Raw genomic sequence first — 14,224 nt, forward strand, 5'->3', positions numbered from 1 at the left:
TTCCCGATAGTCCCAATTAATGATCGAGTTGGTTCTGGTTTGCTATTACGGGACTGGATCTACCTCGACCAAGACCGGACCCAATCCATTGACAACACTAGCAGTCAATTCAGAGTTTGCCTAATCAGGCTCTATTTGTGGGATTCTTGGGCCTGAGGCTTTATTTTTATTCTCCTGATTTCACCTTTGGAGTTTGGATAAGGGAGGAAGGGACATATGCTGTCATTTCTAATTCGAGATCAATAGATATTTTCTTTTGGGGTTGGATGGATTTTAGCAGACATTGAGTTATTGGATGTCTCAAAAATAGATAAAAACACTATTGATAAAAAAAATAAACAAGTAATAACTAGAAATCAACTAAATGAAGTAGTTTTGGAATTCAATCTGTATAAAACTAGCAAATGGAAACAAATCAAGTGTTCAACTCAACATGGCCATAATCCCAACTAAATGGAATCAAATAAAATATATTGTTTAAATGGCTTTGAAAGCATGCATTTCACTGGATGATAGATGTGCCAGTTTACAACAGGAGATGTGTTCATGATGGTTAATTAGTTAACAACAGGAGAATGCAGAGAAGGGTTGTTTGTTTATAACAGGGGATTTGCTTCTTCAATTTTCCCATAAATTATGGTAAGCTTTCTTGTCTTTTTCGCTCTCTCTGATAAAATGCCTTGCCTTCTCTATTTTATTTGGTTGTATTAGGTCTTAGAAAAATGAATGATTTTTCTTTTCTTTGAAATTTTTAGAGAAGATTGCCATTTTTTCACATTCTCTACTTCAATTCATTTTCTCATGTTTTCCAATAAAATGCCACATCCCAAGCTTAACTTTCACTTAGGATATATGATTACCTTGCTAACAACAATTCGATGAAGAAAACATCTAAATTGGCAATTAAAGTTCCTAGATTTTAATATGTCCTTATGCTAAGTTGCCAATTACTATGGCTGACCATACTCACTATGTGTTGTTCTGTATTGTTTTTTATTTCTCTAGCTCTTCTTTCTTCAGCCTCAATCTTTTTCTTCTCCTCCAAGAGCTTGATCTTTTCCTTCTCCATGTTAGCATCTGTCTTCACCATCTCTGCATAATAGTCAGGAAAACTGAGAAAAGGGAGCCTCATCAATTGCAATATCTCGAAGACCTGCGTAGTTCCTTCCTTTGCTTGGGTGTAGAAAGAGAGCTCACGTTCCAAGTTGTCATTGACATCAACCTCTTGCTCTTGACCAATATGAATAGATGGCTTCTGGACCCATTCTGCATTACCAAGGCAACTTATATCACCTACCTTCTTTAGGAGACCATCCCTTTCTTTGATAAATGTAGGAGGCCAACCCTATTATATATGGACTTATTAGAAGGCTTAATCAACCTCACATACTCCTCTTCCGATTCTGATTCGGACTCAAATGCTTCACAATCAACATCTCTCATTCCATCTTCCTCCATTGTATCCCCAGTTGACATTGTTGGCTTTTTCTTGAGTAAAGCCACTTCTATTTGATTAGGAACCTATTGGACAAAAAAAACAAAGGTATGTAGCTAGCTGAGCCAACAATTTAACTGAAAATGCATTAAACATCACCTTAAAATATACATCATTAGCTCTCTGTTTATTAAGGAAATGGAATGGCAGTGCGTCTCCTCCATGGACTGAAATAACTAGGATGGATCATGTCAGAAACAGCAACCACCAAATAAGCTAGTCATCCAATTTATTCTTTTCTTTTAAAATAGAAAAAATTAGTAGTTTAGTCAACCGGATATTCATGAACATCCAACCATTGTGCTTTTATGTTAATGTCTAGGAATGAAATGCCCTATAAGTTGCAACCATAGATTGATAATACAGAATCTATGAACAACGATTACAAAAAAGCACGATTCATAGCAGTATGATGTTGTAATCAGTGTCACCTACCTTCTTAAATTACCTAATGGTCAATTAGTTAGACTCCCATAAAAATGTGAGTGCAACCCACGAAAGGCTGGGTGATTTGCAATAGTTTCTGAACTAGCCTGCCCTATAGGTTTCAACTCGATACCGACTCAACCGGTCTTGCAGTTTTCGATTGTATTTTTGTGATACTTTTTGAAAATTCACGAGCCATTAATTTATGTTAAAAATTGGTTTATAGGTCCCAAGGTATCACTTCTCCAAAGTGAAAGAACAAAAAAAAAAAGAAAAAAAAAACAAAAGTAAATAGTAAAAAAAATCATATACTTTACATAGGAGTTTGAAGTTAGACCAAATTACAAGAAACCCTTTATATGTGTAGGGGTATTATGTCCCAGTGGGTGGAGGATGGCAAAGCCCAAAAAATCAAATTATAAGAATGCCCTTTATGTGTAAGAGTATTATGACCGGATGGCTAGGTCAGTTCGGTTCGGCTTCGGCCAGTGCAATGCCCATTCAAACAGCCTTTACAGCCATGCATTAGGAATATTTCCCCACTTAGGTGATTTAGCTTTTACAGCCATGCATTGAGAATATTTTCCCACTTAGGTGATTTAGCCTTTACAGCCATGCATTAGGAATATTTCCCCATTTACATGATTTATTTCAAAAGGAGATATTCTCAATGCAAGGTTGTAAAGGGCTGTTGGAATGGTGTAAGCACGGTTGTAGACTGACCAAAGTCAAACTCCAAACCTGCACCCGATTTTAAATAATCAAAACTCTAACCTCCAGGTAGGAGTGAATCATTTAATTTGGCCCATTGACTGACATCCCTAGATGAGATTAGCCACTCTCACTAGGATTTCAATTCATCACATGCATCCTATATATATTCCGAAATCCAAACTGATTCCACCAGTTTTTATAAAACACCAAACTAATCAATTCGACTAACCAATTAACCAACCAGATTTTTTGGTTCAGTTTACATTGCAGGAGCGTCATAAATACATCTGCTGCTCTATGATTTAGAAAAAAAAAAAGACTTTAAAATGTAGATTAAACAAGGCCACAGGTCTCGGTGATCTAGATAGAGGCTCAAGCTGCAACATGCATGGCCGAGAGACTTAACACGTATCCAAATGGCCTCAAGCATCAAATGCTTAGGTAAATGTACTAAAAAGAATGTATTTTTAATTTGTTGCAGCGCAGCCAAGAATACTAAACAAGTGCTCGGTAATCGGTATTAGAAAACAAAAGGACACCTGACTTCAGAAGAAAACGGAGCCTTCTACTGAGAATTTGCTTTTCCATCTATTAAGAAGATATTTTGGTCTTGCCCAAAGGATCAAAACTGCTTACAAGGCGGGTCAACAAAGTAAAACATGTGGGCGGAAAACAAAAAATTGGCAGTGTTTCTCTCTGCGAATGATTCAATGGACATCAACTCAACCTCGGACATCAACCAACTCAACATCAAAAACCAGCCATGAGTTAGGGGGTATTTGCCCACCAGCGCCTTGTGAACCATACCTGCATTACAAGCATGATACAATATGCACATATTACAAGGGATCTGAGTAAACCTGAAGTAGTTCACTAGTCACTACACTATTACAAGGTAACCAAATTACAGAGACAGGAAATGGAGGCAATTACATACCCCATTGATGGTGGGATTGTTAGCCTTCTTTTGTCACCAATGCGCATACCTGAAAGCACCCAAGTTATATGTCAAATCATCTTTCTGTTTTGTAAGAGGTGTCAAAACAACTTCAAGAGATGTTGAAATAAACAAAATGAAATTCATTCAAATAAAGCTTGTGGTTCACAAAATAACTACCATTAAGGCCAACATCCCATCCTTTTATAACTTGGCCCACACCTGTAGAAAGCAATATAAACGGTTACTTTAAGGAAAATAAACCATCATACTCATGCCAGATGATCCCAGTGTTTTAAGTGGCAGTACCTAGTCGAAATCTGAAAGATGCTCTACCAATATTAGAGTCGAATATTTTTCCATTCTTCTTTAACTTGCCAATGTAGTGGACAGCAACCTAAAACCAAGAAATAGTTGTTCATGTGAAAATCTCAACTGACATGTTGCTAGATGATCAAAGCCAAAGCACTACAGATGCACGCAGAGAATGTAATGATAGGCTCAAATTTAAACAATCATTTTCCTTGGTGTCATCTAAACTAGAATTCATGGCTTCTATGCAAAAATAGCCCATTAGCATGTTTGTACACACGGAACAAGAACCTTATTTCCAGGAGAAGCTCTTTTGCCATCTGGTTTGCCCATTGCTAGCTCCTCAATAACCAACCCATTAGAGAAGGTCCTCACATGCGATGCCTTTGCTTCCACTTTCTTGCCCTCAGACCCCATAATGGACGCCTTCTTTTCATCCACTGCCAAAGAAGGTTCCTCTTTAACCACATCCACAGCAGTCTCTTGAGTCTTACTCTTCTTATTCTTCTTATTCTTCTTTTTCTTCCTCCCTTTCTTTTCTTCAGAGGGTGTTTCAGCAACAGCAGCAGCAGTATTTTCCTCATCCATGTCAAGACTCCTATTCATAACATACAGCAAAATTCCATTGCAAGTACAGATTACAGATTAGATACTGCTACAATCACTACATAAAATAACTTTAAAAAAATTAACATCACCAATAACATCACCTAAATGTAACTATGTATATCTGTGCCATTGATAAAAGGAAAATGTATAAAACAGAATGGTAGATCCAAGTATCACGGCATACTATGTGTATGGGTTATGGACAAAAGGACATGAATTTTCGTCTCACTTATAACTATTTTACCATGTGATATTAGTGGCATGGTAATATGGCACATATTAGTGCAAGAACAGCTGTAGAATTACAGACAAGTAATAGATTAGGTTTAGCCAATAGCTAATAAAGAGAGGAGAAGTTGATCAAGTGTGTTCGTAATCGGTTGATCCAATACAATTATATATACAGTTTATTCCCAAATTCCTCCTATACATAACACTGGGCCACAAGAATCAAATCATGAGCTTTGTGACACAGAAAACGTCAGATGGAACCCACATTAAGTTTCCATGAAACATAGAACCTTACATTAGGTGACCGTGACACAAGGCAAGTGGAATCAAAACTACACATGGCCAACCTCAAGCTCATTATGAAACTGGAATGGGCTAGGTGTTAAGAGCAAGGACTGCTAATCAGAATACCTGTTTTCCAGTGGCTGCAATCCACTAAGCATGCAATTACATATAATAAACCAGTACAAATATGCATAGTCTATTATAACTCAAGCAACAAAGTCAAAATGAAAACCATGCACTAGTGGAAATTGTCATTCAAAACCATTAAAAACAAATTAGATAAAATTTTCTTACTTGTCTTGATGTTTCTGCTCGGGTTGCATTTTATCTCCCTTGGGCTCATCATTCTTATCATCATTTGCAGCTTCAAGGGCTCTCCCTTCCTTAGCCTGCTCTTTCTTTTTCTTCTTGGTCCCCACTCCCTTTTCCAAGCCAACTTCAGAAGAGGGTACAGAAGCATCACATGGCTGACCAGCTCCCCTGCTTGTGCAAAAAGCATATAAGACACTTCAAAACTAAATAAAACATATTCAAGCTGCCTATACAGACCACTGAATTAGTACTCTTATCACACAATACTATACCAAAAGGAGAGAGAAACATCCTTCGGGTCAACACACAACAGTGTCTTCATCCGGCATAAAAGCGAGCGAGCAAGAGCGAGAGCGAGAGCAAGAGCGAGAGCGAGAGCGAGAGTGAGAGTGAGAGCGAGAGAGAGAGAGAGAGAGACAGAGAGACAGAGAGAGAAGGAAGCCTAGTCAACACCTAGGCAATGCTTTAACTATAGTGCTTATGTGAATAGGAAAGCAGTAAATCCATAAATTAAAACATCTGAATAGAATAATTGTTTAAGTTGCAGTTGAAAGTTGACACATTCCCTCCCTAAATGTTGAAAGAGTGGCAAAGCAAGATTTAAAGCACTAGAAAAGCAGCCCCATGATCCACCAAGGATTCTTCTGTTTGCCTCGCATAGAAAAAGGTTCCACATCCAAAAAACAAACAAAACTGACAAATATTGAATCATAGTCTCAATCATTCAGTTCTTCCAATAATTGAATGGTTTGAAAAGTTCAACACTAGGAACTGAACAGTTCAAATTGCTGACTATTTCTGGACTTTTCCAAATTAATAATAGTTCAAGAACGGTATTACACAGGAATGGGAATCAGAATCATATGCATGTCCAGGAGACTGAGTCTGACTCAGCAACACAAAAAAAAAGTTGCAAAATTTTGTTTTTGTAACTTCGTAGTTATATAGGAAAAATGGTGGGGCAGGATCCCAATATAATGTCATTTTTAGAGCATCCCTATTTAGGTATACTCCCTTATTGTACACAGGTCCCTGCTTGTGCATGCTTATCACTTTTTGGGGAATGACATACTTTACCTTTTGACTGCGTTTGGAAACGATGCAAATGGAGTGTAAATCCCGGTTCAGGGTAAATTTGCACTCTGGTTCACTTTTGCCTGTGTTTGGCAACATTATGTTTTTGCATTGACAAATGACAGACTAATGCATATTTACATTGATAATAAGATGTAAAAGTACATGAATAAAAAAGAAATAAATTTGGATTCAAGTGGGCTTTTGATAAAAAAAAAAAAGCATATGCTTTATTGGAATTCATGTTTGCAGCCACTACAGCTAAAAGTCTGTTTGGTAACTGGTAAGAAGGTAAATTTGTCAATGCAAAACTAACCCAACTTTGCAATTTATATAAACCACTTTACAGTCTACATATTTGCATTCACACATATTCGCATCGTCTCCAAATGCAGCCTTTCTCAAAAGACATAAATAATTTTTATAGGAAGATGGCATTCATTGTGTAAATTGGCTCTTCAATTATGCCAAACTACCAATACACAAATCCACTTGGTGCATGCTGCATGGAGCTACTCCCTAAAATAATCTAGTAGTATAGGAATGTATAATGAAAAGAATTAGAATATTGTTATTTATAAAAAAAAATGAATTAGCATATATTGCAGGGCAATTAAGAGTAGTCTAGAATTTAGGTAATTTTTTAAGAAAAAGAAACAGATCTACTTGGCTGTATAGTAGACTGCATAAACTTTTCATCCTGTGCCTCGTGAATATTCTATTGGACAATTTGTTCTCCGCAGTACTCATCCAAACAAAACATGGCAGAAAACAGGTTTACACATAAATTCTCACCTTACTGGCTCATCATCCTCAACTGCAGTACTACTCTTCCTTTTTAAACCTGTAACTTGGTTGCCATCATCTTGTGTCTTCTTCTTGCTTTCCTTGTCTGATTTCTTGTCTGTCTTCTCCTTTTCTGCTTCTAGATTGTTAACACTGGATTTGATTTTAGATCGGGGGGAAATAGGGAAGCCATCTTCATCTTCACTTTCTAAAAATTGGGCACTGGTACTACCTTTGACAACAATTTGCCGCTGAGAGCTGTCATCATTGTCAGAGTCCCTCAACTGGGATTTCTTCTTAGGATGTTTCTGGCTTCCATTTGCAATTGTAGGCTTCTCATCATCCAATATCTCCTCAATAACAACTGCAATAAAAAAAAACAACAGGATTTCAGACACAACTTCTTGAATTGAACAAAATGTCAATATGCAGAAATGATCTAATATCAATTCAATAAATAGCAAATCAGAGTATCAGTTCAAGAAGAACAACAATACCATTACCAATAACTAGAGGTGCTGAACAAAAATAAAAATAAAAAATAAAAACGAGCCAAGGGAACCAAACCAATCAACCAGTTAACCGGTTGGTTTTTGTTCACTTTCAGTTCCCAGTTTTTCAAAAACTGGTGGTGCCAGTTCAGTTTCAAAAATAGCTCATGGTTTGGTTAACCAAACAATGAGCACCCCTACCAATAACAATGATAATAAAACAACAGCAATACACCTGAAAAAGAACAGCAAAGGAAGTAGTAGTAAGCAAAACATTCAGACTCAGATGCTGTGGACCATCTTAGTGGCATTCAAAGTTCTCAGTTCAATCATTTTAGATTCAACCGGGATTAAATCATCTTTAAGCACCTTTTTGATATAACAGCTTATGTACAGCTCAAAGAAATACACTATAGCCATACTTGTTAATATTACTTATGGCTTTCGCCAATTCTAATATTATAACTACCTTCTATCCACAAAAATAAGGGTTCATGAAATCTAGTTGATCTTAGCATCATATACAGTGGCACCAGTATAATATCATGCCATAATGAAAATGCCTCCAAAATACCTCCACTATTGGGAACAGGCGAAGGTGGAAAGACTTCCACATCACCGTCATCAATGAAATCCTCATCATATTCATCCTCATCTTCAGTATCGTAATCAGTGGATTCCTCTGTCTCAGTCTCACCAATATCTTCTCCATAAGAATCTCTATATCAATAAAGCAATTCGTATAGGAAAGCAATAGCAAGTGATGAACTAACAAATCCCCAAAAATACAAACAAGAAAAAGAACACATAATGAGATAACCAGTAAAAGAACCGTATAAATGGTACATGCATGAGAAAAATGGAAAAATGCAAGAAAGAGATCAACACCGGAAGTTCAAAAGGATACGTTTCATCGTCATCTCCGCCAAAATCCTGGACGACCCCCAGATAGAAACCGGTGAGATGAATGCTTCGAGGGCCAAGAACCGAGAAAACGACATCGTCATCCTCCTCGAATTCGAGACTTAATGGGCACGATTCAGTCTTGTCGGGCAACAGAGAGCACAGAAGTACGGGACTCTTGTCCCCTACATTGCATTGAAGTAAGCTTTTGTCTGTAGATGACCCGGTACCCAACGTTGCCTAAGCCACATTACAACATGTATACCACGTTAAGGAGAAAAAATAACTCCGGATCCAATACACAGATGACGAGAATCCAAATGATCTTAAGCCGATAGATAAAACGAAAATATGATAATGATGATGAACATATATATCAGAAGATGGATTGGGTATCAACAACAAACCTGAGAAATGTGAAGTCTTCCTCGCATATCATCATATTGATGTGTATAAGGCTTTCCCGGCTTTATTTCGACACCTGAAAAATGGAAAATGAAGATGCACAAACCCTAGAATCACCAAGGTACGAGAGCCAAAAGTAGAAAAAAAAAACAACAGATGGTTTCATTTTGCAGTGTCCAAAAGAATTAAAAAACTAGAATGAATAATAAAATTAATTAGCGAAAATATCAGTAATAAAACGAAAGAAATTTATCAAGAAAATAAATTGCATGAAGGATGGAGTAGAAACCAACCCCAGAAGGCCATATCCGAACAGAGAATATTCTTTCGGGTTTCTTTGCTTGGGTTTCAATTCAATGGAAGCGTCCCTTAAACCCTAGAGAGGAAGCTCTGCTTCGCTTAAAACCCTAACATAACAGCCCCTTCACAGCTGGCTTGCTTTTTAAATTTTTTATGAAAATTGTAATTGTAATGCCGCGAAGAAAGTGAAAGACGGAAAGACAACGAGAATGTGAAAACTAAAAAGCTTGTGTTCGGTAAAGGTAAATGGCAAACGCCAAAAGGGCAGGGATTAATGTGGATATATTGTCGATGTATATTAGTATATAAAAAAATGTTTGTAATAAAAAAAATCTGCACGGCAGAACTACGATACAAGATTAATGTCGATGTACTGTATCAAAATCAAAATAAAATATTCCAATCTGGTAAGTGGTAGCCAGTAACGGAGTAACCTGTAATGTGATGGATTCTAGAGCGTGCCGGGCTGGGCCTTGGTGAGCCGTGCCTGTGCGGCACGATCCCCCCTCGCAGGTCAGGCCCAGCACAGCCCGTGGCCTGGAACCCAGCCTGGCCGGCCCGGGCTGTGTCAGGCCTGAGGAATCGGACCTGGGCCAGGCTTTTCTGTTTTTTTCTTTTTTTTTTAAATTAATAAAATTTAGACATATAAGAGCAAAAAATTAGGATGAATAATCGACAATAAGTTGGAAAAAATTGTGAAAACTTTATTTCATTTCAAACTTAATGTGTACAAAAGAAACATAAAAATACATTGAAAAATAATAATACAATAGAATTGAATTAATAAAATGATAAAATTAAAAATAAAAATTACAATGGGATTGGATTATTTGAATACATTGCAAATAATTCTCAAATAAAATTGTTGAAACCAATACTTGTTATATTCTTGTAATTTTTCATGTTCCTTTCAAAACAAAACAAAAAAAAAAACACTTTTTCAAGTTCTCACCTCCATCATTTGCATTTGGTGAACTATTAGTTGAGGTGTTATGTCTTCCTTTGTCTTGTAACCTGTCTTTCACATCTAGTCACTCATTCAAATAGATGCACATCTCCAAAGATTGATCATTCAAGTTGTTCCTCTTCTAGTCTAAAACCCAATTATTTGCAGAAAAACAAAACTCTAATGCAACCGTTAACACCAAAGAGGTTAGCATATCGCGTGCCATGGCGAAAAGAATTGGTTTTTTTTTCAATTTTTTCTCCACCAAGCTAAAATATCAACTTCTATGTTTCCTATAAGCTGGATAATCAGACATATTTAATTGTTGCAAATAAAATTAAAGTCCATCAAATGATGAATTTGATGAAGAGGTGGCAATCCATTGTTGCCCTTCTCTACTTATTATTGACTAAATTTTATTTCCACTACTACTTTCATGTGGTGTGGTTGTTGAACTTCTCTTATTTTCTACTAAACTTTGAATTTCATACATTTGAAATAATAAAGTATTTAACTTTATCTTTGTTGTTCCAATTTGAGTTAATATATTTCTATGATAAAGATCAAGTAAAACATCTAAGGTCATGTTTGGGAGTGTTTAAGTTGAAAATAAGTGCTTATTTGAATAAGCACTTATTTGCATTTCGCACCCAACTTTTTCAAGTACTTATTTTTTAAAATAAGAAGTTATTTTATATTGGGTGTCTGATTGTCTTTTTCTCTAATAAGCACTTAAATAAGCATTTGTGACTATTTTGTCCTTCATTTTCTTTCAAATTTTCAAAATATATCCTTCGAAATCACTTTTATTAAATTACTTTTATAAAAACACTTTTATGAAAGTACTTTTATAAAAGTCATTTTGTAAAAGTCATTTCATAAAAGTACTTTTGTAAAATTCAACTAGGGATAATTTTATAAGTGGTATTTTAAAATTCAACTAGGGATAATTTTGGAATAAAAAAGTTCAATAAGTGCTTATTGCATAAGCACTTAAAAAAGCTAGAAATTTGGGTTTAAAAAATACGCCCTTATTTTTAAAATAAGCACTTATTTCAGGCTTATTTCCCAAATATCAATAAGTGTTTAATGGCCCAAATAAGCACTCCCAAACATGGCCTAAACCTAATTTTTTAATTCTAGGGTCAAAATTCGCAGGCAAAATTATAAAGGAAAAACATTTTTCAATATTTTTAAAATTTTGTTTCTATAATTTCAACAATTTCTTGAAATTGTAGAATATCTCTATATTTTGAATATATATATATATATATATATATATATATATATATATATATATATATATATCATTAATTATAGATAATTGGTTAAGTAATACACATGAAGTAGGATAATAAACGCTTAAAAATAAATTAGTTGCATCATAAAAACTTTGTAAAAACTCTTCTATACAAATTGAAATTTCCCAATCTTCAATAGTTATGTAATCATTTCACATTTTTTATCATAATAACTTGTTAAATTTATATGATAAATAATTTTCTAACATAGAATATGTTGAACTCCACTTATGTTTTGAATAAAATACAAACCTTTTATATTTTTTTCCATATTCATGACAATTTTTTAAATTCTTGTTTTCTAACCCCTGAAGTTCTAACATACATAATACAATTCTAATAACTTTATTAATATGGGGTGAAATAAATTTTAATGCACCTTGTACACATAAATTTAATATGTGACATGCACGTCTAATATGAAATAATTTTCCATTAAAATTTGGTTTTAATTTGTTTTTTATCATATTTACTGCAATATCATTATTATTAGCATTATCAGAAGTAAAAAATTCTTTTCGGTTTTATATTCATATAAATTATTTAATATACTTCCAAATATTGTAGTGACATTATGTGGTCATTGTTGTAACTTAATCGTGTGTTTGATTGGTGAAGATTTTTTTAGCAAATAAGTCTTGGTGGCACCTCTATTAAGCCTAACTACACGATATTGTATGCACTCAAAAGCCCTATTGATTTGGTTCTTGTTGGCACCCGTATAAGTCCAATTGGTTCAAGTATTGCAAACACCCATGAAGTCCTACTAGTTGTAAAGGCTCGATTAGCATTCAGGAAATTCAATCGATTAGTGAAAGTCCTTAATGGTAGTCCAAGGTAGAGGACATTGGTATGATTGGCTGAACCTCTCTAAAAATCCTTGTGTGCCTTATCATGTTTCTTTTCTTCTCAAGTTTGCATTTCATTTTTATTAACATTCTCAAAGTCATAACTACAATACTAGAATCTTTGATATCTTGTAATATGTTCTTTGATTGTCTTCATTTGTTTTTTATTTATAAGATACAAGGTCAGCTAGTGTAGCTATTGAGCTTTAACTGCTTTACTTTTATTGTTTTGTTGTCTACATCTCATTAGCATTTATATTTCAGTAGTTAGATTCTAGTAGCGGCTAATCACTGCTTGAATCTCAAGATGATTATAGATTTGGATAGCTGCAGGTTTACTGGTTCAGTAGTTTGATTGATTCAAGTGTATTAATATGTTGATTAATTGCTGAACCTAATTGACCTAGCCTTAAACTTTCGCTGCATCTTGTTTGTCAAGAAAGTTTAAGCTCAATTTGAGGAGAAGGGTCTCGAGCTTGATTGTCATGAGTGTAAGCAGCAACAAATTATCAACATCATTTTTCGTTACTTTAACCAAATGATAGATAGACATTCAAGGTAGAAATAAATCACAAATTGATTTAGATACCTTACCTTTTCAATTAATATATTCTCTTATCGAATATTTGCAAGAACATTGACCAACTTTGGTGATATTAGCACCATTGAAAACCAAGCATGTACCATGTGAGTATTGAAAGGTCAACATCCTGAAAGACAAGTGATCTTTGCAAGCATGCTTTGAAGATGATGAGTAGCTTCATTTAGCAATGATATATTAACTTGTCTTTTCTGCATTTTTGTAGTTAGCCCCATTGAGATGATTCAAAATCCTATTTGATGGAGGATTTTTTGCTCTCACAACTCTTAGAATTTTGCAAAAATGGGCATTTTAGATCCTAAAGAGTTAAAAGGGCCATTTTCACCCTCAAACTGCTCAAATAAAATAATCAGACATGCTGATGTGACGTTCCTTAAATTTAAATAAAAAAAAAACCTAAAAATTACATATGGGTCGCACTTAAAACTCCTATCCTCCTCTCAAGTCTCGACCAACAACCCACCTCTCTTCCTCTTCCCTTTCTCTCTCCTCCGTAGTAACCTCTCTGGTTTCTTTTCATCTCCTCCCTCCTCTCCTACCACCAAATTTCCCATGCTTCCAATACAAGTGAGAGCATCCGTAGCTTCAGATAAGAAGATGATATCATGATCCTGATTAGTTCCAATACAAGTGCATTGGGAAAATCTCCCGATGATATCATGATCATTTCTGGTATATCATCATGAGATGTTTCCAATATACACGGCGGAAATATGTTGTGTGATGTTGTGGGGGGCAGATTTGAACTCTAAGCTTAAAGTGTGCATTGTTGGATAATGAGACTCACCAAGCAGGGGGGACCCAGGGGAGCCATGTTCTCCCCTATGATTCAGAATTCTTCACTTGGAAATAGAGCTTTCCATGTAAATTTCCCCCCTCCCAAACTCTCCACCCCAATGGTTGGACCTTTCTATGGGCTCATCCATACTTACTCCCCCTTTCACCCATTTCACTTCAGGTTTTGGCCCCCTCACAAAAAATTTCTGACTCCGCCCGTCATCAAGTGTACTTGCGGCCTTGTTTTATATGGATTAGTGAAGGGAAAAATTGGGGTGTACTCTATTAAGGGGAGGGGAGATGCCACAAAATGTATACTAGGTCGTTGATGATGGTGGTATTGTGATCTTCTGATTTTTGGAATAGAGTAAGAGTAAAGACGAAAGGTGTTAATTTCTATGGTTTTGATCAGTTCTATACAAGTTCTTCCCCTGCTTTTCCATGGTTTTGCTGGCCATCCACCTGTCCACT

General features: G+C 35.5%; 1 protein-coding gene and 1 pseudogene across 1 annotated transcript; both read right to left on the reverse strand.

The window, feature by feature from the left end:
- Positions 1 to 919: 919 nt before the first annotated feature.
- Positions 920 to 1,476, reverse strand: LOC148861993 (putative rRNA-processing protein EBP2 homolog; annotated as a pseudogene).
- Positions 1,477 to 3,198: 1,722 nt separating this feature from the next.
- Positions 3,199 to 9,558, reverse strand: FKBP53 (FK506 BINDING PROTEIN 53). Its single transcript, XM_088984180.1, has 11 exons — positions 9,274 to 9,558; positions 8,983 to 9,056; positions 8,580 to 8,815; positions 8,247 to 8,392; positions 7,191 to 7,545; positions 5,304 to 5,489; positions 4,176 to 4,482; positions 3,882 to 3,969; positions 3,753 to 3,794; positions 3,573 to 3,621; positions 3,199 to 3,442 (listed from the first exon to the last, which is right to left on the reverse strand). The coding sequence occupies exons 1-11, from the start codon at positions 9,284 to 9,286 to the stop codon at positions 3,358 to 3,360; spliced, it is 1,581 nt and encodes a 526-aa protein (XP_088840306.1). The 5' UTR covers positions 9,287 to 9,558; the 3' UTR covers positions 3,199 to 3,357.
- Between the last annotated feature and the right edge of the window lie 4,666 nt (positions 9,559 to 14,224).

Source organism: Nelumbo lutea, chromosome 4, assembly GCF_056320005.1.
Source record: "Nelumbo lutea isolate HS-2025 chromosome 4, American lotus-T2T, whole genome shotgun sequence".
NCBI classification, from domain to species: domain Eukaryota; kingdom Viridiplantae; phylum Streptophyta; class Magnoliopsida; order Proteales; family Nelumbonaceae; genus Nelumbo; species Nelumbo lutea.